Here is a 26,126-nt window from a genome sequence, read left to right as displayed (position 1 = left end):
GCCACCACACTCACCATAGTTAAGTTTACTTAACTAGAGTTATGGTAGTTTAAGGAGCAAGCTACCTTCATCTATAAATACTCCTAATACTCTCATGTATTGAGATTTGCAATTAACTGAATGAATTTTGAAATGAAGCTCATTCTCTCCTAAATCTCCTTTTGCTAGAGAGCCTCAAAGGCCTAGTAATAGCTAGAAAGTTGGCCAAACCTATTTCTACTTCCTAACACCAAAACTATTCCAATTCCTCACCAAAATCTCTCATTCTCGGTGCAAACTCTTCTCCATTTCGTTGCCACTGCATTCAACTTCTACAATCCATCATCGTGGATTGCATCACATTAGCTATTCATAAATATAAATTATGCTAACATTGAAGCAAGTCCTTGAAAAATGATAAATACTTAATAATGTCTACTTGTTAAGATTGGGTGTCCTTTTGCCAATTGTTTCAAAAGAAAATTAACATCATACAGTAATTATTCTAAGCATAACGGAATTTGATTACATAGACCATAAAAACAAGATTTAATATCCAATGGAAAGTTGAAAATTTAGAAATAAAGCTTAGAGAATAAGAGTGTATTTATAGAATTTTACTCCCGAGAAACATCCACCACTTGTTTGCCGACATTGCGACCACTAAAGAGGCCAACCAATGCTGCAGGGCCATTCTCAAGACCTTCAACAATGTCTTCAACATACACAACCTTTCCTTCTCTAATTAGAGGCACGACAAACTCCAAGAATTTGGGAAATAAATGGAAGAAATCAATTATAAGAAAACCTTCCATTTTAACCCTCTTAAATATGAGATGTGCCAAATTTGTTACACCTTCCGGTTGAGTAAGATTGTATTGTGAGATCATTCCACAAACAACTATGCGACCATGGAGTCTCATATTTGGAAGTACTGCATCAAGTGTCTTGCCCCCAACATTCTCAAAGTAAATGTCAATGCCTTCTGGAAAATACCTGATTTCAAAATTTATATCCATTGTCACTACTCATTAATATTGCTCGTGTCACTAGGTACTATAACTTGTAACCTTTTATTTATGGAAATAAACAATATAAAGTCACATTTCTCTGTTGGGACAATGTTATGTACTAACCTTTTCAAAGCTGCATTGAGGTCTGGCTCTTCCTTATAGTTAAAAGCTTCATCAAATCCTAATTTATTCTTCAAAAGATCCACCTAATTACAAGACACGTGCTTATAAGTGAAAGGAAAACTAATTTCTAGTCTTCCATTCAAAATTCACAACAACCATAAGCAAACACTATTAATGCTTTCTGTTATAACACTATTCATAAAAAAATATGGTGCAATGGAAAGTTTTGGGAGTTTTGGACACATTGCAAACAAACACGAACATAGAAATACAATAATACATATTTTCTAATTTATATAATATATAAAATAATGAAAATTTTGAAACTGAACAAATAATATTCCCTACATTAAATAAAACAAAATTCATCTATTTTTATTCCAACAACAATTTTCGAAAATCATAAAGTATGTTACTTACCTAAAAAGTTTACTTTGCTAAAGAATTATAATTGGAAGAAAAAAAAATCCAATGTATTCTATAATCAGGATATTCATGTCATAGAAAGGTTTTGGTTTGTTGCAACCAAGCGAATTGAAAAGAGTGGTATTTTAAATAATAGAATAAATATTCTAACATTGAAGCTTATTATTCATTTTTATCCAAATACATAACAATAAGAAATAAATACCTTGTCTTTGCTTCCTGCACTTCCAACAACATAGCAACCGTTCAACTTGGCGAATTGGCCAACAAGTTGACCAATAGCACCAGAGGCAGCTGAAACAAAAACATTATCTCCCTTTTGGGGAGAACCTACTTCAAAGAAGCCAGCATAAGCAGTCAATCCTGACACACCTGTGATAAAATAATATAGTGTTATAGGTTAAAAGGCATAACAAACTTATAGAAAATCATGCAAGAACATACATAAGCTTGCATGGAAGCTTGTTGAGCATCATTCAAAAAAGAAAATAACATGGGTCAAATGTCACACCAAAGTTATATAAAAGCTTACAATATCATAAGCTTGCATGCAAACTCACTAAGATTTATTTAGGTGAAACAGAATGTGCATGCAAAATTTGAAATGAATAAGTATCTGACATGGCTACATTACATGGCCATTACTAGAATCTTAGGTAAAACAATAGGAAATGATATTTTAGATAATAGAAATGAGTAATTATGAAAAGAAAGCTTCATGTTATTAATGAAGGTCATACTAACATCAAGTGCATCATTCACTAAGAATGAAAATAAATTGAGGTTTAATACCAGTTTTGGTCCCAAAATAAGTGGCAAAAAATCAATTTTGTCCCTTAATTTTTATTTTGTTTAATGTGGTGCCAATTTTGTTTAAAATGACTCAATGATGATTTTGTAGACAAAGTTGGATACATGGAATTTCATTTAAAACACATAAAGAATAGAAGAATTGTTGGGGCGAGATGTGCTCCTTTTATATAGTTGCCAGGTCACCTTCTTCACCTATTTTGAGTATGTTCTTTTTCTCTACTATTGAGTTGAGGAGTTTGTTTCACTGCTCATCAATGTTTGGATATCCATTCTTTATCATATGGTAGTTGTAATGAATGAGGGTTGCAAATCTAATGTAACTCCTCTCATGGTGGTGGGAGTAGAACAAGTACATTTGTCATTGTGAAGATTTTTTGTATTTAGAACAATTACAATTGTTAAGAATGCTCGAAAACAATTTTAGGGTTATCCTTGTGGATTATGTGTTCTCCACCAACCATAACAAAAAATGAAGAGTGAACCTTACCAAAAGCATTTTTAAAGAGGGCAGAAGGTAAGGGAATGTTATGTTATCGGGCACCTCAAATGGAGGTTATGGCCACAAAGCCATTGGGGAATTTGTGTCTCATTGTGGATGGACTCTATTTTGGAAAGCTTGTGGTTTGGAGTACCAATATTGACATGCCTATTTATGCAGAACAACACTTGAATACTTTTAGGACGGTAATGGAGATTAGATTAGTAGTGAAGTTGAGATTGGACTATAAAAGGGGTGGTGATCTTGTAATGGCGGGGGAGATTGAGAAAGGGCTAAAAAAGTTAATGGATAGAAATAACATGGTACATAAAAGGGTGAAAGAAAGGAAAGAGATGGCTAGGAAAGTTGTCCCACAATGGTGGGTCTTTTTTCAGTTTTTTTGGGAAACTCATTTATGTTATGACAATGAATTTCATGGGTGTGATTGCCCACTTTAATGAAAAAGCCTAACTATGCATTACAAGAAATTGATTGCACAAGGAAGGTGATCATTTTAACAAGACAATGTTTGTTGAATAATAATGAGCATCAATGTCAAAAGGCTTCAAACTATCAAAGGAATGAGAGAATGTTATTGACAAAGCTTTGCTTTTGCATATACAAAGAGATTGTTTTTGGATTCCGACCCTATGATAAACTAGTCCCTAAGGCATAAATAATCTATACATTTACAAAGAGAGATTGTTTTTAAAACATGAAAAACCACACTATTGAGCAACATGAAAAACTATTGCAGTTAGTGTATCTTAGTAGTAATTGAGCAATTATGATGGTGCTCCGTCATGGTTTTATCTTGAAAAGGCGCATCAATGGGTTTAGGGAGTATATAAATTGTCCTTGGACTCGACTCTTGAGCGATGTGGCACTATATTGGCATACATGAACAATATGTTTTTTTGAAAGAGTTGTAATTGTAATAATACTATTTGTTGATATTTGAACTAAAGAACGTAATTGGTTGTTTAAAACTTGTTTGTAAGATTTTCCAGGGTTAATTTCATAAAATGGTATTACTTTTCTATTTTCTCTCTCTTCCATCCTTAGTAGTGGTGGGCCTTTATCATGTCTTATATCATCATGTGGGAGCATATCAAAACTTATTTCATGAAATTTTAAGGATCTATTTATCCAAAATTGTTTTCTAACATTATTAATACAAAAAAATATCCACAGTGGCAAATGAATGCAACGAAGGAACTCCTACTTCCACCACCATATGGTTTTGCAACCCCCATCCATTATAACTACAAGATGATGAAGATTAGTACTCAGATATTGATGAGCAGTGAAGCAAACCACTCAACTCAGCGGAAGAGAAGGGCACACTCAAAACAAGGGGTGAACATGACCTAAACAACTACATAAAAGGGACAAATTTCACCCTAATAATCATGTCATTGTACATGTATTTCATATGAAATTTCATACTTAAAGACGCCAAAAACAATCTAATAAAAAGAACCAAATTAAAATATTTTAAACAAAATTCCATCAAAGTTTAATATGAAGAACCAAATTGATTTTCTACCACTTTATAATGAACCGAAAATGAGAATAAACCATAAATTGAAATTATTGAGAATATACCTACCAAGAACACCAATATAGTAGGAAAGTGGGAGATCAGTGTGCTCAATTTTCAAACATATCTCAGATGAAGGGATCAAACTATACTCTTCCCATCTAGTCCTTGCATAAACTAAATCACCTTTCTTATAATCTGGATGTCCAGATTCCACCACTTGAGACACACCATCTCCTCTCAATGCCTGCAATCACTCAACAGTTACCACCTACCTTTATATAACATTAATTACTCTTAAAGAACCTCTCTTTATTAAATTCTTTACAAACTACTTTTAACTTAAGCATTAACCTATTTCTTCCAAAAAAATCCATTACATGAACATAACCAGAAGGTGCAAAAATTTAGCATCAAAACTTATGATGGATTTACTTATCAACTAAACAAAAACAAAAAAAAAGTATGAAAACATAGATATCATAAAATTTAATGTATAATATATGATTGAAGTTAATAATAGTAAGAAAATAGTGAAGATTGTGTGGTGAAAGAGTGAGTGAGTTACAGAGTGAAGCTTGTAGGTGCCAATTCCCAAAGGGTTGTCCTCCTTGGTCATGAAGAATCGCATGTAGGGATCACATGAGAGGTAGAGATTTTTGAGGAGCAGATCAGAGGAACCTTCTGGAACCTTCAAAGTTATGGTTCCTTCAACAATGCTCATGTCTGATTCTTTGGGAAAACCAACAACATAGTTGTTCAGAATCACTTGCTTGTTCCTCAGTTCCGCCATCTCAGAGGTTTATGATGTTTTTGTCGTTTCAATGTGTTGTGTTGTGAAGAGGAATGGATGATGAGGGATCAAATGAGAGAACGAAAGGGCACTGGGTCATGGCCTTATCATGAAGCACTAAGCACGTACGATGCATAAAGATGCAAGCTTCTTTCTTTACCACTAATAATATTATTGCCATCTTCAAACTTACCAGTATTGCATCTGTTATCCCATCCTTTTCACTTTCACTTTAAATATGGATTATAATGAGATTCAACTTCACATTATAATGAAAGATGTGATCTAAACATAGAATGCACCTTAAGATTCTTGGCACTTCTATGTCTAAAATTTTAATTTTAATTTTAAATTTTTTTCTCTCAAATTTCATTTTTCAATTTTAGCTCATATGTAACTACAAAAAAAATTTCAACCTACCAAATATCATGCGATTAATAAAGATCAAAATACTTTAATTATAAAATAGAAAAAAATAAAATAATGACCAGCTTTAATGATGTACCAAAGTTTATTAAAGTCTAGAATATTAAGAATAAACTTAATAAATATAAAGTACAAAAAGTAAAAGTCTAATAAGGTTGACAGAGCTCAACAAAGAACCGTATACATAGGTGACTTGATTAATAGGTTAGTAGAGTGTTTTTTTAGAGAGATTATCACTTAGTCAAATTGATTATGACTTTATCATCAAATCACCTTAAAGGTACACTCACATGTCCGAGACTAACTTGTTCGAGAGAATCAATACGAACCTGTCCGAGAGAATCGAGACCTATCTGTTTGAGAGAATCAATATCCTCGTGTCCAAGAGAATAAGATTCACTTGTAAGAAGAAATTGAGAGGTCATAAAAGGAATGTATATGAAATATACTAAAAAAACTGAGGGAGAAAGAAAGAGAAGTGTTATAATTATTATTATCTTGACGAATATATATATATATATATATATATATATATATATATATATATATATATATATATATATCCTTTTTCTATGAAACATTTTATATTAAATGAGTAAGTGAGAATTTAAAAAAAAAAAAAAATCTTATCCTAAAACTAAAATTTTAAATGATGATTTTCTTAATATAATTATCTTATTTCAATTTGTATACCACTTTTTACGTTCATATTTCCCCTCCCTTATAAAAATTTGTATGAAAAAACTCAGAGAAGCATTATCTCTATTCTCAAAGCCGATAAATAAAAAATATATATTCTCAAAAGTCCTGAATTGCACATACTATATGAAAAAAATGTAAATGTCTAATTAAAACACATAAAATAATAAAAGATCGTCAGAACATGTACAATAGGTCCTAATAATTACTAAATACTTATGATATATTTATTCCTTTTTATTATATATGCTTTTATTATTTTAATTTATACATCTTTGTTTTTTTCTTGCCATAAGATAAAATCATTTTATGTTTATAATTTAATCACTCATTTGTAAGAAAAAAGTTATATTAGTTTTTCAAAACTTAATTAATCTTTTAACTTATGCATAAATTAGTTTTAGACTACGATGGTTGGAACTAAAAATGAGCATAAATAATCTTCATGATAGAAAGGCTTGATAGAATATTATGGCAATGCTCCAAACTACTTTACCTATTATGTACACACTTCATGTAGTAGACCTCATATATGATCAATATTTTTGCCCTTTTTTAATATTTTGGTTGTTATCCATATATAAATTCTCAACTCAAATCTTATTTCTTTCAAAAAAAAAAATCATTAAATAGAAACTAATTTTAAATACAAAAAATAATTAGTTGCTATAAAGACTAAATTAGAAACCATTTTAGAGACTAAAAAAATTATTGATTTCTAAATAAGTTTCTATTATTGATGAATAGTTTCTAAATTGGTATCTAATTAGCTACCAAGTTTTTTGCTACCAAATTTAGAATCTTAATAATTGGTAGTTAAAATTTGGTAGCTAATTAAATATCAATTTAAAAACTATTTATCAATAATAAAAACTAATTTAGAAACCAATAATTTTTTTAATCTCTAAAATAGTCTTTAATTTAGTCAATATATCAACTAATTATTTTTTGTCTCTAAAATTGGTTTGGTTTCTATTTAATGATTTTCTTGTAGTGTTTGTTCTCGTATCTAACTTTCACCACTACCATCCACATCACTTTCAAAATCATATTTTCTATTCTACTTAAATCTAACAACCAATACTGCTAAAATATTTGTTCTTGTTCTGGTACCGCCAATATAGTTCTACATTGTTCAAGAGTCGAGGTCAAGGCAGTTTATATACTCCTTTTTCCTCCAACCTACCGAAATGTTTTTAAGAACAAAATCGTGAAAGCACTGAGACAATACTTAACGATGCTATATCTCGAACTGAGGTGGAAACAAACTTAGAATAATATGATTAACTAATTTCTCATCTACTCTACACAACACACAATTTATAAGAAAATGATAAAAAATGGTAAGAAGAAGAGATGTTTATTATTCTTATGTGTATATTACATCACTCATGTATAGGAAATATATAGGGAGTTTCTCTCTCCCAAATTACAATCTAATTAGGTAGGATACTAATCATGAGATTCTATAATTATTAAATTAATTGCATATAATTGGGTACAATATCGTCAAATATTGCATACAATAATTGCATATAATTTGATAATTATTATTTCCTTAATACTCCCCCTCAAGTTGGTAGGTGAAGATCAAGAACCCCCAACTTGTGTCGTAGCGTCAAAAATCGTTCTTTGCCCAATGCCTTCGTAAAAATATCTGCGAGCTGATACTGTGTCGGTACATATGAAGGACTGATTATCCCAGCTTGTAATTTTTCTCGCACAATGTGGCAATCTATCTCAATGTGTTTTGTGCGTTCATGAAATACTGGGTTTGCTGCTATATGTAATGCCGCTTGATTGTCACAGAAAAGTTGAACTGGCAAGTTACATGGCACCTTTAAATCCTGCAACAGATATCGCAACCAAACTATCTCCAAACAAGTATTGGCCATTGCGCGGTATTCTGCTTCCGCTGATGATCTTGATACGTTTGTCTGTTTTTTTGACTTCCATGAGATAATAGAGGAACCAAGAAAAATGCAATATCCAGATACTGATCTCCGAGTTGTCTGACAACCTCCCCATCTCCTACTCGTCACAATGCACCTGAACCTCCATCAAACCAACCTTCTTCTCCTACTCGTCATAATACACCTGAACCTCCAGTAGACCAACCTTCTTCTCCCATGCCAAGAAGTTTACCACCCATTACCAAACCTTCTCCAACCGACCTTCCTGTTCGACGATCCAGTCGCACATCAACCCAACCTTCCTGGCTTCAAGACTACATAACGGGATTCCAAGCCAATCATTCGACCACTGCCCAAGACCGACCGAATGGAACCAGGTATCCTATGCATCATTTTCTTTCTAATTCACGATTTTCTTCTACACATAGTGCATATCTTGCTAACATCACAGCCACCAAAGAACCTCACACTTATGCTCAAGCTATCCTTGATCCAAATTGGCAAAAAGCAATGGACGAAGAGCTTTCCGCCTTGCAGCTAAATCAAACGTGGACCTTAACACCGCTACCCGCTGGGCAGAAACCCATCGGATGCAAATGGGTCTATAAAATAAAGTACAACTCAGATGGTAGCGTCGACAGATATAAGGCGCGCCTTGTCGCAAAGGGGTACACTCAGATTGAAGGTGTCGACTATTCTGAAACTTTTTCACCAACAGCAAAATTAACAACTTTGAGGTGTCTCCTCACCATTGCAGCAGCCAGAAATTGGTTTACTCACCAGCTAGATGTGCAAAATGCCTTCTTACATGGCACATTGCATGAAATTATTTACATGGACTTGCCACCCGGACATCATCGACAGGGGGAGAACATTGTATGTCGACTCAACAAATCCCTTTATGGTCTCAAACAAGCATCTCGAACATGGTATCAGAGCCATTTCGAGCCTGTCCTAGCGAGTATTTGTTGGGTTTATCAGTCCACCCGCTATCGGGCCGTTACCGGACCACCCATAACATATATCTCCACGCACGAGTTGGTAGCCTCGGCGTGAAGGGGGTGTGTTGGAAATCCCACATCGACTAGAGATAAGGACATTTCATAATATATAAATGGGTGCAAACCTCACCCCATGAGCCGGTTTTATGGGGTTGAGTTAGACTTAAAGCCCACTTCTTAACACAATTAGTATTAGATATTGGAATGGATATGTGCCTATGATTATCTCATGGAGCCACCATTCAATCATATTTTTGTTCTACACATATTCGACCATTTCAGCTAAGAATTTTTCTTGCCTTCCACTTCCATCTCCACAGAAATTATCTTTGTACTTTCTCATTTCTTTTATGACAAATGAAACTTTAGAAAAGATAAATAGAATAATACTATCATATATTTAGTTAGGATTACCCTGCATTGAAAGGAAAAATATCTTTCCTTTTAAATGTCTTTTTTGTTTCTATTTATTTACTATTTACAAAATTATCACGTTAATTACTCTATTATGCTTCTGCGTGTATTTTTAATTTTTAAATAATTTACACATCTATTTATTATATAATTAAATGGAGAAAAAATAATAATAAAATGTATAATTACTTTATTAAAGTAAAAATTATATTATATTTCTTAACTTTTGAAAAAATAATATTAAAAGATAAATAAAACTAAGTATTATATATTGACAAAATTCAAAAGAATGCATGATTAACTTCCATTTTAAATTTAATTAAAGTGACAAGATACAAGCATGAATATTGCACAAGTCAAACCATACCAAAATTTAATATATATATATATATATATATAAATAGAAATTAAAACGTAAATCATAATGCTTTAAAAGCCTAAATTTAAACATATTAAATTTTTATTTATTAATAGAACATTATTTTAACGATGGTTTGTGTCGAGTTTTTTAACAAAATAATGTTTACTGTCGACTGAAAATCGAATTAAATACTTAACAAAACTAAAAATCCAATTTAATTGTAGATAACTTAAGAAAAGGAAGAAAATACAAAGATTAACTTAATTTAGTATACAGAAGTTCGTAAGACATGAATGGATAAAACTCATACTTTTGATTTTTGTGCTTTATTTATAATAAAATACCTGAAACGAAGTTAGATGCATGAGATATCTTTGGCCAAGACATGGAGGCTGCAAGAATACATACCATTAGTGGAGTTTTGTATTATTTTGAAAATTTTTTCTTTGACTCAATTAAAGGTTTGTTCTTGATTTTTTTTTAAAAAAATTCTCTGTTCCATTAGGGGAGATTTTGTATAATTCTGAAATTTTTTCTTTGACTCAATTAAAGGTTTGGTCTTGATTATTTAAAAAAAAATTCTTTGTTTTTCTTTTTCTATCGTCTTAATCCTTTAGTCTTAGTCGGTCTTTGTTGACTTTAGTTTGGGCGTTGGAGTTTGTTTTCTTGACATGATTAGTATTTTAAGTAGTTGTCTCGAAGGTGTTATGTTGTTAGGTTATTCTGGTTTCTTTGTAAATGGATTTAATCATCTTGGAGTTTATTTTCTTGACATGATTAGTATTTTAAGTAGTTGTCTCAAAAGTGTTATGTTGTTAGGTTGTTATGGTCTCTTTGTAAATGGATTGAATCATCTTTAAAATTTGTATATATTATTTATTGCTGATAAAAATAAAAATTATCATCAAAATATTAACATGATGGACATTCATGCTTATAAGTTCTAACTCTATATTGCATCATTATCATCATCAAACTTCACTCTCTTGCGAGTGCTTTCTGCATAGTGTATATCAAGCAACCATTACATTGGCTTATTGGAAGTTTGTCTTTTCCTTATACCATACCACTGTCATTCTTCCATGTCTCAACCACAGCAGACACATGCATCATTTCCTCGTACATACATCCAAAGCTTTCTTTTCTCAGTTTTTGTTTTCAGTTCAGTTTCCTACCTATAAATATCACCACAAACTGTAACATGCACACCACACCATAAACAGCTACCCTTTTAGTTTCTTCCCAAGCCTTCTGAGTCTTCTTTATTCCCTTTGACTTTCCACATCCTTCATTGTCATTGCAGTATAAATGGCACAAATAGTTTTGCATGCTTTGCTACTATTCTTGTTCACATTTACACCAGCAACAGTGGCTGAGGGGGCAACTCCGAATGTTGTCAATTTTGGGGCCAAGCCAGATGGTGAAACTGACTCCACAAACGCATTCTTGAGTGCATGGGGTAGAGCATGCAGCTCAACAACACCAACCACCATTCATGTGCCACTAGGAAGGTTCTCAGTTGGTAAAGTAGTGTTTAAGGGGCCATGCAAGAACAAGGGCATCACAGTACGCATTGATGGTGCCCTGGTTGCACCTTCAAACTATGATGTCATTGGAAATGGTGGAAATTGGTTGCATTTTGATGAGGTTGATGGAGTTGCAGTGTTTGGTGGTGTTCTTGATGGGCAAGGAATAGGTCTGTGGGAATGTAAGAGATCTGGCAAGATTTGTCCAACTGGTGCTACGGTACGCAACCAAATTATTTTTCAAATTACTTTTCAAAAATAAAAACTAATTTTAGAGACTATAAATAATTAATTGTTATATTAATTAAATTATATACTATTTTAAAGACTAAAAAATTATTGATTTCTAAATTAGTTTTTATTATTGATAAAATAGTTTCTAATTGGTATCTAATTAACTACTAAAATTCTAAATTGACCTTCGAGTGCAAAGGCAGAAGGAAGCTTGACTGCAAGACCCACCCGTCGAGCAGGGACAAAAATCGACCTTAGTGATCCGACGGTGCCGAGTGGAAGGGTCTTCACTCAACGGATAAAAGTTACTCTAAGGATAACAGGTTGATCTTCACTCAACGTGGAACATCGACGAGAAGGTTTGACACCTCGATGTCGGCTCTTCGCCACCTAGGTTCCAAGGGTTGGGCTATTTGCCCATTAAAGTGGTACGTGAGTTGGGTTTAGAACATCGTGAGACAGTTCGGTCCATATCCGGTGTGGGTGTTAAAATATTGAGAGGACCTTTTCTTAGTATGAGAGAATCGAGAAGGACGCACATCTGGTGTGTTAGTTATCGTGCCCACGGTAAACGTTGGGTAGCCAAGAGTTAGGTTCTAAATTTGGTAGTAAAAATCTTGATAGTTAATTAAATACCAATTTAAAAATTATTTATCAATAATAGAAACTAATAATTTTTTTAATCTCTAAAATAATATCTAATTTAGTTAATATAACAACTAATTATTTTTTGTCTCTAAAATTGGTTTCTATTTAATGGTTTTCTTCTAAAATTGGTTTCTATCTAATGGTTTTCTTTTATTCATTCAAATTTGATTTGTGTGATAGTTTTTAGTATGCAAATTGTTGTGTTTTGTGTATACATGATTGCAGAACTTGGGATTTAGCAATTGGAAGAACATTGTGATGAATGGAGTGAGGTGTGTGAAGAGCCAAATGTTCCAGATAGTTATTGATCGATGTGAGAATGTGAGAGTAGAGGGTGTTAAGGTATCAGCTGCAGGAAACAGCCCTAACACTGATGGCATTCACGTTCAACTCTCATCCAGAGTCACCATTCTCAACTCCACCATAGCAACAGGTGATGATTGCATCTCAATTGGTCCTGGAACTACTAATTTATGGATACAAAACATAGCTTGCGGACCTGGTCATGGAATAAGGTATTATTTACTCAAATTTATGTGAGCCATACCAGTCAGATCTAAGGGTTTTTTCACCAAATTAGAGTAATTTTTTCACAAAATGACTATTTTTTTTATAATTTTTTTTTACAAAAATGGGTAAGTCATATATGATTATGTGAAAGTTGAGTGGAATTAGTGGTATATTATTACAAGAAAATCATGAAATAGAAACTAATTTTAGATAAAAAAAAAATAATTAGTTGCTATAGTGATTAAATTAGAGACCATTTTACAAACTAAAAAAACTTTTGGTTTCTAAATTAGTTTTTATTATTGTTAAATGATTTTTAAATTAGTATCTAATTAGTTACCAAGGTTTTTCCTACCAAATTTAGAATCTAAATAATTGATAGTTAAAACATTGGTAGGTAATTAGATACTAATTTAGAAACTATTTATTAATAATAGAAATTAATTTAGAAATCAAAAGTTTATTTAGTTTTTAAAATGATATCTAATTTAATCATTATAGTAGGTAATTATTTTTTATCTCTAAAACTGGTTTCTATTTCATGATTTTTTTCAGCGAATGATTTGTATGACTTTAGTTTAAATATAATTAAAGTTGTAAAGAGAATTACAATTTCAGTTCTATTATTTTACAATTAAATTGTAAAAGTCATAGGACTCGACTTAAAATTAATTTCAAATTTTAAATAAAGTTGAGAAAGTGTTATATGATTTTTATTTAACAAAATTTGATAAAGTGATATTATGGTTACAACTTTCACGTATAGACCTTTTCAACCTAAAGTGGTAGACTTTCACTTTAAAATCGTCTTTGATGGTATACAACTTACCATTTTCATAAAAAAAATTACCAAAACAGTAATTTGCGAAAAAGATTGCAGTACTTGCAAAAACCTAGGTCTAACATAACTCATCTGCTAAAGAATGTGTGGGAGAACATGCTATTAACCTTGTTTTTTTTTTTTATTTGTTGAACATTGGTTGAACATGGATGTGGCAGTGTGGGGAATGAATTAGAAGAGGCTGGTGTGGAGAATGTGACAGTGAAAGCAGTAACATTTGCTGGAACTGAGAATGGTGTGAGAATAAAGTCATGGGGGAGACCTAGCAATGGGTTTGCAAGGAACATCCTTTTCCAACATGTTACCATGCTTAATGTCCAAAATCCCATTGTGATCGACCAAAACTATTGTCCCCATCAAAACAATTGTCCTGGTCAGGTGAACCAAAATTCTTCTACACATAACAGCATAAAACTTCGTGTAAAACTTGAAACTGAAGTGGAAATGTGGAACACAGGCTAACTGAATTCTCTTGTTTCTTGTGAGAAATGAAAAAACAGGTATCTGGGGTTGAAATCACCAATGTAACACCCTAGAAAATACATCTAACTATTACAATACAGGTTCTACATATTTCTATACAAGCATAAAGTTTTTCAAAACATTCCTAATACATGATTAAGACATATAGAAATATAAATATTTACAATATAAGTTTCAACATCAACACCTTAAAGCTCTTCAGATCCTTAAACAAACACCTGTAAGATCATCTGCTCATGTATGTAGTACAGTCATCGCAGTTCAAACACAACAAGAAAAGCAAGGGTAAGCTAGTGAAAATAGAATTTTATAATATACACAATTAAATCAAAGAGAAAATCAAGTTACATGATCAATTTCTCAAATTATTCAATCTTCTTCAAATCTCAACAATAAAACAATCACATAGATCTCACATGGATCTACACATCCAGAATATTCAACAAACAACATCTTCCGGAAGACCCGTATTAAGTAAGTCCTACCAGAGACTAACACCTGATCCAAAGATTAACAGCGAATCCAACATAAAGGATCAGGGTAAGTTCAATACAACCCAAGCCGTGCATCTCATATGTCACGGTGTGCATGAACTCCCCCATCAGTTTCTCACCACCTGATATCTTAGTCTATGTGACTTAGATCATCAGTGAAGCTCGGAGATCTCTGTTACCACATAGGCATCAATACTTAATACACAACAAACATCAGTCCATACATTATCCCAAATGTATGAATTCAATTCCATACCATTCCGTCATACAATATCATTCAAAAAGTGATCCACAATATTCAAAAGTCTATTTGACATAAAAAAAATAACACTTTAATAATAAATCATCAAAACCTAATATTTTCACAAATTTAAATAATGTAAACAAACAACCCAATATATATAACACATAACATCCCTGCAAGAAAAATTGAATATTGGGACCACGTCCCTTCCGCATTCAGATCTTCTATCCTAGGGTGCTATTAAAAATTAAATTTAGCTTCCCTTACCTCAATTGCTTGCTTTCCAAACAACTTTTAGAATTTTATTCCCCACCGTTTGGATAAGCTTCAAGATTTACGGGCCTACTGCAAATTATCCAAATAGAACAAAATTTCAGTATATAATAGAATAAGTTGAGAGGATTAAACTTCTCAACTGACCCCACAAAGATTGATGACTAAATCCTAAGGAAAAACAGAGAACAAAGGATATTTAGAGTAAAAATGAACTTACTCTGTTTGAAAATCTGATCGGGTAGAAATGTTCCTTAACTCCTCTGCTACAGCGTGGTATGATCAGATTCTAAAATAGATGAGGTATGAAGTAAGAAATTAAGAGAGAAGGGAGAGGAGAGAAGTTGGTAGAGAGAGAAAGTGATTTGGAAGAAAGAAGAAGAAGAAAAAGAATGGTGGGGGTGGGGGTCTACTGCTTTTTTTTTAAAAAAGCGTTGTTACATTATCTCCAACTACAAAAATTTTCGTCCTCGAAAATGAATTTACCAAGATAGAGATTAGGGTATGATGCTCGTATCACCTCTTCAATTTCCCAAGTGGAATCTCCAGATGTGAGATCCCACAATACTTTCACCATGGGAATACTTCTTCCACAAAGTTGTTTCACTTGTGAATCTAAAATTCTGATTGGCTTCACTTCAAACGACAAATTTTCTTTCACTTGGATGAAATCAGACTCTAGAATGTGACTGAGATCAGGTACATACTTTCTTAGCTGAGATACATGGAAAATATTGTGAAGGTTAGCTAAAGGAGGAGGCAAAGCAATTTCATAAGCCACAGGGCCTATTCTCTTGAGAATTTGATAAGGTCCTATGAACTTAGGAGTCAATTTCTTGGATTTGAGTGCTCTTCCTACACCAGTGAACGGTGTAACTCTCAAAAAAACATGCTCGTCCGCAGAGAATTCTAAAGGTCTTCTTCTTTGATCTGCATAAGATTTTTGCCTACTGAGAGATGTTTTCAATCTTTCCTGAATAATTTTGACCTTCTCATTAGTTTGTTGTATTAATTCTGGTCCAATTAACACACTCTCACCATCCTGAAACCAACACAGAGGTGTTTTACACTTTCTTCCCTCAAAAGGAGCCATTCCTATGCTAGCTTGGTAACTGTTATTGTAAGTGAACTCTACCAAAGGTAAAATTTCATCCCAACTGCCCAAATGATCTAACACACAAGTCCTAAGCAAATCCTCTAAGGACTGGATAGTTCTCTCTGATTGTCCATCAGTTTGAGGATGGTATGCTGAACTAAGTATGAGTTTAGTCCCCAAAGCTTTTTGAAGTGTTTGCCAGAATCTGGAGGTGAATCTAGGATCTCTATCAGAAATTATGCTAGAGGGTACACCATGCAATCTGACTATTTCATCTATGTAAATCTGGGCTAACTTCCGCATAGAGATTCTCAAGTCTATAGGTAGGAAGTGTGCTGTCTTTGTCAGTCTGTTCACTATGACCCAAACAGAGTCATGCTTCCGCAAAGTACGTGGTAAGTGGGTAACAAAATCCATTGAGATACTATCCCACTTCCACACTGGAATGTCTAACTGAGTTAACATGCCTCCAGGTCGTTGATGTTCAATCTTTGATTTCTGACAAGTCAAGCAAGCAGCTACAAACTTGGCTACATCATTCTTCATGCCCTGCCACCAATAAGAATTCTTCAGATCTTGATACATCTTGGTCATTCCTGGATGTAAACTAAGTTTACTTTTATGACCTTCAGATAACACTGTTTGCTTTAGTTCATTATCCTCTGGTATACATATTCTATTTTTGAATATCAAAATACCATCCACTCCTAAAGAGAAGTCTTTAGCTTTGTCAGTATTTAATAAGCCCATGAAGTTCTTCAATTTTGAATCTTCCAACTGCTTCTCCTTTACCTTCTCTAGAAATTCATTAGTTATAACAAGTGTATTATAACTAACACAATTTGAAGACATGGAAACCTCCAAATTCATACTCCTGAAATCGTCAATCAATTCTAGCTCTCTAATCATAAGCGACGACATTTGTATCTTTTTATGACTCAACGCATCTACAACAACATTTGCCTTCCCAAGATGGTATATTAGCTGGAAATCATAGTCCTTTAAAAATTCAATCCACCTCTTCTGCCTCATATTAAGTTCCTTCTGATCAAACAAATACCTCAAGCTTTTACAATCACTGAACACATTAAAACTAACTCCGTAAAGAAAATGTCTCCATATTTTAAAAGCAAAGACAACGGCCCCATGCAACTGATCCATCAAGTCATCAATTATAGGAAGAGGATATTTATTCTTTATTGTTAACTTGTTTAATTGTATGTCATTTATGCATAGACGTGACGAACCATCTTTCTTCTTCACTAATAGCACTGGAGCTCCCCATGGAGAAACACTAGGTCGAATGAATTGTTTCTCTAATAAGTCTTCTAATTGTTTCTTCAATTCAGCTAACTCTGCTGGTGCCATTCAGTATGGAGAAATTGACACGGGGCCTGCTCTGGGAATCAAGTCTATTGCAAACTCTATCTCTCTTTTAGGTGGAAGTCCAGGAATCTCATCAGGAAATACATCCATAAACTCCTGAACTACAAACATATCTTTTTGTACTTTATCAATAACTATAGAACAAGCCAAGAGCATAAAAGATTCTGCACCTTCTCGTATCTCTCTCTCAAACTGATGAGCTGAGATAACTTGCATTCCTTCTAATTTAGGGGAAATTAACTTCTTCCGAGCACAATATATAAGGATATGATTAGCAGACAACCAATCCATTCCCAATATAACCTCCAAATCTTTTAGAGGTATACAAATCATGTTGATCTTGTATCTCTGCCCATCTATAATTACTGGACACTCAGCACACATGGAAGAAGTTACTATAATACCTTCTGTTGGTGTGGATACCACCAACTCAAATTCTAATTCTCGGACTGACAACTTAAGTTTCTTAGCACAATCAAAAGATATAAAAGAATGGGTTGCCCCAGAATCAAACAATACAGATAACTGTGTTCCAAGGATAGAACAAATACCTCTAACAAGGCTATCAGAGTGTGAAACTTCAGCTCCACTAATAGCAAAAACTCTGCCAGCAGCTTTGGGTTTTTTATTACTATTTTGTTGTACTTGCTGCACTCCGCCAGAATTTGGAGCTCCCAATTGGACACGACAATCTTTTGTTGCATGACCATACTTGTGACATCTATCACATGTCACATTTGACACTGGATGAGGGCAAAATCTAACAACATGTGGCCCACCGCATCTAAAACATCTGAAACTAGGTGGTGATTGAGAATTGGATCTTCCGCTGTTATAAGATTGAGGTCTGAAATAAGGTTTCTTTCTATCTTCATATTTAGGCATGCTTTTAGAAGGTCCTCCCACTTGAGGCTTAGCAAGTCTGCTACTATTTTTCAAACTCTCCACTACTTTTGTTTTCTCCACTAGAGCAGGGAAATCTCTAATAGACATAGGAATCACCACTTCTTTAAGTTCTTGCTTCAACCCAAACTCAAATTTTCTACATCTCCAAGCCTCAGTCATGGTCTGGGTGTAGAATCTAGCTAGGTGTTTGAACCTAGTAGCATATTCAGTGACTGAAAGATTTCCTTGTTCCAACTGCATGAATTCAATTTCTTTTGCATACCTGACACTATCAGGAAAATACTCCTCCAGGAATCTTACTTTGAAGTTCTCCCAAGTGGCATCTTCTCCTTTGTCTTCCATCATTTGCTTCATGCCTATCCACCAAAACTCAGCTTCTTCAATAAGCATATAGATGGCATAAGATAACTTTCTCTCTTCAGGGCATTGAGTAGCTTCAAAGATCCTTTCTATGTCTCTCACCCACTGGTCTGCTCCATCTGGATTTACCTTGCCATTAAACTTGGGTGGATTGTGTCTCAGAAAATCCTCCAGACTAAAGGTATGGGGTTGTTGATGAAGCTGAGATGCTTCAGCTGCTAATCTAGTAGTTTCTAATTGATGAAGGGCGGCCTGATGCTGTTGTGCCATAGTAGCACTTTGTTGTTGCAAGGCTGTTGCCATCATCTCTATTGCCCGAGCTAAGTTGGGCATATCTACTGGTGGAGGAGGAGTAGGTGGTCTACGTGCCATCTACTAAGCACATAAAGAATTGGGTTAGAAATTACTAAAATTTCCAACTACATCTTTAAGACAATTCAACTTAAAAGAAATAATCACACAAAATAGATACAAAACCAATTAAAACTTATCGCTAAAATGTATTCTAGCTACTTAGAATTAAGATAGAAAATAATCTTGATCTAGTCATGAGTGTGCACCCTCACCACTCTATCAAGCTTTCTTTCATTCTTAATACTTTCATCTTTATTCATAACAACTAATTTGACTCAAGCACAAACAAAATTTCAAGAAAACAACTTTGTGAAACATCCTATTAGAAACTTTTAGCTAAGTCTTGAAGCTAAACTTAAACAAAATCTACACGCAGGAGAAACACAATAAACCCACTACCCTCAGGTTATCCTAAGGATAAACTGCTCTGATATCATTAAATGTAACACCCCGGAAAATACATCTAACTATTACAATACAAGTTCTACATATTTCTATACAAGCATAAAGTTTTTCAAAACATTCTTAATACATGATTAGGACATATAGAAATACAAATATTTACAATATAAGTTTCATAATCAACATCCTAAAACTGACACCTGTAAGATCATCTGCTCGTGTACGTAGTACAGTCATCGCAGTTCAAACACAACAAGAAAAGCAAGGGTAAGCTAGTGAAAATAGAATTTTATAATATACACAATTAAATCAAAAGAGAAAACCAAGTTACTTGATCAATTTCTCAAATTATTCAATCTTCTTCAAATCTCAACAATAAAACAATCACATAGATCTCACATGGATCTACACATCCAGAATATTCAACAAACAACATCTTCCGGAAGATCCGTATTAAGTAAGTCCTACCAGAGACTAACACCTGATCCAAAGATTACCAGCGAATCCAACAGAAAGGATCAGGGTAAGTTCAATACAACCCAAGCCGTGCATCTCATATGTCACGGTGTCCATGAACTCCCGCATCAGCTTCTCACCACCTGATATCTTAGTCTATGTGACTTAGATCATCAGTGAAGCTCGGAGATCTCTGTTACCACATAGGCATCAATACTTAATACACAACAAACATCAGTTCATACATTATCCCAAATGTATGAATTCAATTCCATATCATTCCGTCATACAATATCATTCAAAAAGTGATCCACAATATTCAAAAGTCTATTTGACATAAAAAAAAATAACACTTTAATACTAAATCATCAAAACCTAATATTTTCACAAATTTAAATAATGTAAACAAACAACCCAATATATATAACACACAACATCCCTGCAAGAAAAATTGAATATTGGGACCACGTCCCTTCCGCATTCAGATCTTCTATCCTAGGGTGCTATTAAAAATTAAATTTAGCTTCCCTTACCTCAATTGCTTGCTTTCCAAGCAACTTTTAGAATTTTATTCCCCACCGTTTGGATAAGCTTCAAGATTTACGGGCCTAATGCAAATTATCCAAATAGAACAAAATTTCAGTATATAATAGAATAAGTTGAGAGGATTAAACTTCTCAACTGACCCCACAAAGATTGATGACTAAATCCTAAGGAAAAACAGAGAACAAAGGATATTTAGAGTAAAAATGAACTTACTCTGTTTGAAAATCTGATCGGGTAGAAATGTTCCTTAACTCCTCTGCTACAGTGGTATGATCAGATTCTAAAATAGATGAGGTATGAAGTAAGAAATTAAGAGAGAAGGGAGAGGAGAGAAGTTGGTAGAGAGAGAAAGTGATTTGGAAGAAAGAAGAAGAAAGAAAAGAATGGTGGGGGTGGGGGTCTGCTGCTTCTTTTTAAAAAAAGCGTTGTTACAAGCAACATTAAGTACCTAGATATTCATGGAAGCTCGGCATCAGAAGTTGCAGTGAAAATGAATTGTTGTCCGAAGCAGCAGTGCAGTGGAATAAGTTTGGAAGATTTGATGCTTACATATGAAACCAAACAAGCCCTGGCTTCATGCAACCACGTTCGAGGAATCGTGTCTGGTCTAGTTCAACCCAACAACTGCTTCTAATACTACAACTTAATGCCACATCTTCATAACTCTAATGTCATACCCAATAAAATACACTATGCATGCAAGTGTGTGCTCTCTAGGATTTCATATTTCCACACCATTACTAGAAACAACTAGCTAGATCATGATTGTTTAGAAGAAGGATATTTATAGGTAGGTAAACTATGAAGCTCGAACACTTCTCTTAAATGGGGACATTGACACTGGTATGATACTTGTAGGACACGTATCCGTGAAGTGTCCAATTCAAAAAATATTTGTTAGATTTCTGACAATTCTAGTACGGTTCTAACACAATTTTAAAAAGGAAGGAAAAATACATTAATTTTCTACAAATTCAAACTTTATTGTATAAATTGTTATTATGATTATAAAAATAAGAAACAAATCCTTGTGAACTAGTCATGAAAAACATCTTTCTGCTCCAAAAAATAATCTGGAACATACTTATGCATGTAAATCTTTATTGTGTCATTGTGTCCTACATTTTAGAGATTTTACGTATCTCCGTGTCCGTGTTCATGTCGTATCAGTGTCGTGTTAGTATTTGTACTACATAATAGGTAAAATAGTTTTGATTATTGATATGTTGAGAAATCTAAATTAGATCAAAAGGAAAAAAATTGATTGCAATCATTATTATTGATTCAATTAATGTGGTGATAGTTAGACAACATATTTTTTTCTATTTTTATTTAATAATAAAATATATTATTATTTTATTTTAAAATTTTGTTTACATTAATTTTGTTAATTAAATACAATATTTATTATTGAAAGGAGTTCTAAAGTGAAAGTAAGAGAGAAATATTGTGTAAAAGGATAATTTTTCATTAAGATTCAACCGTAATTAAATTATTAATTTTGACCAATTAAATTATAACAATTATATATTAAAATAGATATATTGTAGAATTTTTAAAACTATCAGACTTTGTTAAAACAAAGTTATTTCACTGGTAAGCAATAGAACCATCATGGTATCATTTGTTTTTTATTTTTCAATTTTTAAACTTGTCGACCACTTGCTGTGATAGTTATAAAATAAACCATCATTGGAAGTATATGTATAATTTGTCGAATATGTATAATTTATTTTCTAATATTTGTTCTGTTTTCTATGACTATCTTAATCCACATTCAGTTAAGTACCATCAGGGTGCATAATTATTCAGAACTTATTCTGGTTCACATCATTTAAGAAATTAAAAAAGAAATTATCCAACACTATTTTAAATCATTATATTATTTATGCATTAAAAATTATTACGTAGTAAATAAAAACTAATTTTAAAAATAAAAATAATTAATTAATATATTAACTAAATTATATATTATTTTATAAATAAAAAATGATTAGAGTCTTTTGTGATGTTGAGTAGGCACTTGACTATCTGGTGCAATCATTTCAAATTTGATCTATTGTTGGTTCACACTTCTACAACACTGACCTGGTCTTTACTTTGCTCATTGTGTTTCATGTCCTTTCAAAACTTTACTTCTTCTTTTTGTTAATCAAAGTGTATATTCATTAACTGATTAGCACATGCATTGTTCATATACAATCAAATTGAAGAGTATGTTTCATATAATTGTTATTCCATATATTATATATATATTATATCCATCTATCACTAATTATATTAAATTATTGTTATACACTTTATATATACATTTATATGAAAAATATAATAATTTCAATACAAATTATTATATTTTGTTTTTATTTGAACATGTTTTGGTTAAACAACTTTGTATTTTTCAAATTTGTGTCTTGAATTATGGATTGATGTTGTGACTAAATCCTTTTCCTTAACTCATTTCATTAACAAACTAAATGTGAAGATGTTTTTTATTAACTTCTCCCATTCAGTTTGAGGGAGGTTATTAGTCTAATTAAAGTTGTTACTGAAGACTAACAAATGTCTTTTGGTTAGACTTGTCTGTAAAATAGTGTTGTTAAACTTTGTTTCTAAATTATTAAGAATGTTGTGTTGGAATTAGTTATTTAAATGTAATAATGTTTTGAAATTTGAAGTATAGAATTACATTATCTTACTCTTTATTTATTATTTATACATTTTTATTATGATAAAAATTTATGTTAAATTTGTTAAATTAAGTTAAGTATATATAATATATTTTTATTTTTAATGTAAATTAGATAAAATTACACTACCAAAAAAATAGATTTATGGATGAATTTTTACTTACATACCTGAATTTGTAAGTAAATTCAATATTATCTACAGATATTACCTACATATTTGAATTCGTAGATAAATTCAACATATCTACAGATATAACCTACATATTTGAATCCGTAGGTAAATTTGCCATTACCTACCGATATTACCCACGGATATGAATCCGTCGATAAATTCATCATTATTTACAAATATTACCCACAGATCTATACACATAAGTAAATCTTACATTATCCACAAATTTATATATAAAAATAAGCTCAATATTATTATTAATTATTAATATAAATATTTTTATTAACAATATCAATAATATTAAGAGTATAAATAATTTTAAAATTTTTATTAAAATATAAATAATATTAATCATAATAATTATATATCTAAAATTAAAAATATTTTTATAATATAAATAATTATAAAATTATAATAATATTTATAAATAATAATAGTGAAAATAATTATAAATAATAATCATAACTAATAGGTATGGATACTATTAACATTATAAAATTAATAATATTAATATAATAATCTTAATAATAATATTAATATTTTTATTAATATTAATAATAATATTAATATTTATATTTATATTATTTATAATATTAATACTATTTATAATATTAATAATATTTGTTCTCGAACGGGTGTTGGGGCCTAGAGAACGATTGCTCGACTCCTCCCTTTGGTCGGTCGATGTCACTTTAAGCTTCTTACTTCGCCTTCCTCCTCTCGATCGTCTGATCTCACAGGTTGGGACGGTACCTACAGAAGGTACTCCAATGCTCAAGTCAGTTACGGTGTCGGCCCTCAATTGTTAGAATACTGTAGATAATGACGTACCTGGTTCTTGGAATTTGTGCTATTTATATTAACTTAATGAGCCTTCGTTTGTGAGCCAAATTAAGGGGTTGGTTCATGTTTAGGGCTGCACTAAACAATTCTTAATTATGGATTAACCCTACTGACTTGGTCAACCCATAGCTCGTCTGTCACGTGTCGTCACATGACCTTCTCAAGATGGTCGAGTGGTTGAATGGTCGAGTTCCAGGCCGACTCACTAAGTCGTTCGATCGTGCCAGTACACTTGCCCCCCAGGCTCGAGAGCTGATAGGCCGAATAGTCTGAGAGTTGGGTATCATTCGGTGGTGTGATAATGGGTGAACTGACTGGAGGCGGCGCCTGAGCGGGTGATGTGACGTGCATTTATGAGGGATTTTTTGGGCGCCAAACGATGTGGACCGTTGGATCAAGCACATGCAATGACATTTAGGCTTTCGAGACGTCTTTGGGCTATAAATAGGGGCTGCGAACAATGACTTTTCACGCTTCTTGATATCCATTGAGCTCCGATACCCGAACGACTCTGATCGATCTGTGCTGGTATCTTTGTTCGTCCAAGGTTAGTCATGTCTTCTAATTCTCGTCCCACGTCTTCCTCTTTGGTCGCTCGGTCTCCCCTTCCCGAACCCCCTTCTTGTTCGTCTTCTTCATCTTCTTCGTCCACCTCCTCCTCTAGTAAGATTCTATCGGTTGGGGCAATTGAAACCATTGCCCCTGGGATGGAGGAGGTGAGGGGTGATGACGCGGACAATGTGTCAAATCGGTCGAGCGCATCTTAGCGGCCGCACCATCATGAGGGCCCTAACTGGGTCGATCCCAAGGTGTTTGGGATCGCGTCCGTCTTCCATACGAACGCCATCTGTTGCGGATTTTTTGAATAGGGTCCCTGTCCTCAAGGCTTCAACCAGGGATTCTTTGTTGTCGTTCAGTCCTTGCTCGTTGGACAATCGTGTACACAGGGAACGATCATCTACCGAACCCCCTTCTTCTTCATGTATAGCTTCCTTTTTTTTGACTTGCACGTGTCGCTTCCTTTCGACACGTTCACGGTGGGTGTCCTTTAGGCGCTCAATGTGGCGCCGAGTCAGTTGCACCCGAATACATGGGTGTTCATGCACACTTTTCACGTTGTGTACCAAACGTTCGGTGTACGTCCTTTTGCAACTTGTTTTTTACGCTTCTACACCTCTCATCCGTTTGACCCGGTTGGATGGCATTCTTTAGTCAGTCAGGTGGGTAGTGTCTTGTTCAAAGCCTTCACGGCCTCCTACAAGAACTTTAAAGAAAGATTCTTTAAGGTGTTTATGGAGCCGGCAGGCACGCCCCATTTCTTTGACGCAGTCGACCGGTCCAAGTTTCCTTTGTTTTGGACAAGGAATCCAACAAAGATAAAGGATTGGCCACGTCCGGTCAACTCAAGTGTTGGCGAGCGGGAGGTTTTCGCTTTGTTAGATAGCCTTCCTAGAAACCTCCTTCTCGACCATTGATGTCCTTGTACACAGAGTCCGACTAAGAAGCGACATTTGAGGGTATGTTAACACCTTTAGACCTTCGGACGTTTGCTTTGAACCTATGACTAACACTTTGATTTTTGTTGCAGCAATCGCAAAGAGGGAAGTCCCACAACCGAGTGAAATGTTGATGGCCTTTAAAGACCGTGTCAAGCAGAAAAAAGGGGGGCGCGGGCACCGAGGC

At 33.4% G+C, this 26,126-nt stretch overlaps 2 protein-coding genes across 2 annotated transcripts; one reads left to right on the top strand and one right to left on the bottom strand.

Annotated features, from left to right (window-relative positions):
* Positions 1-381: 381 nt before the first annotated feature.
* LOC137819422 (2-alkenal reductase (NADP(+)-dependent)-like) lies at positions 382-5,304 on the bottom strand. Its single transcript, XM_068623272.1, has 5 exons — positions 4,944-5,304; positions 4,445-4,622; positions 1,747-1,913; positions 1,116-1,198; positions 382-975 (listed from the first exon to the last, which is right to left on the bottom strand). The coding sequence occupies exons 1-5, from the start codon at positions 5,166-5,168 to the stop codon at positions 597-599; spliced, it is 1,032 nt and encodes a 343-aa protein (XP_068479373.1). The 5' UTR covers positions 5,169-5,304; the 3' UTR covers positions 382-596.
* A 5,986-nt stretch (positions 5,305-11,290) lies between these two features.
* On the top strand, positions 11,291-21,375 carry LOC137813251 (polygalacturonase-like). Its single transcript, XM_068615391.1, has 6 exons — positions 11,291-11,728; positions 12,616-12,905; positions 13,900-14,119; positions 14,242-14,250; positions 20,186-20,196; positions 21,177-21,375. Exons 1-6 carry the CDS (start codon positions 11,291-11,293, stop codon positions 21,373-21,375), a joined length of 1,167 nt encoding a protein of 388 aa, XP_068471492.1.
* The last annotated feature ends 4,751 nt before the right edge of the window (positions 21,376-26,126 follow it).

Source organism: Phaseolus vulgaris, chromosome 10 (assembly GCF_000499845.2).
Source record: "Phaseolus vulgaris cultivar G19833 chromosome 10, P. vulgaris v2.0, whole genome shotgun sequence".
NCBI lineage: Eukaryota > Viridiplantae > Streptophyta > Magnoliopsida > Fabales > Fabaceae > Phaseolus > Phaseolus vulgaris.
This window is presented reverse-complemented; position numbering and strand designations above follow the sequence as displayed.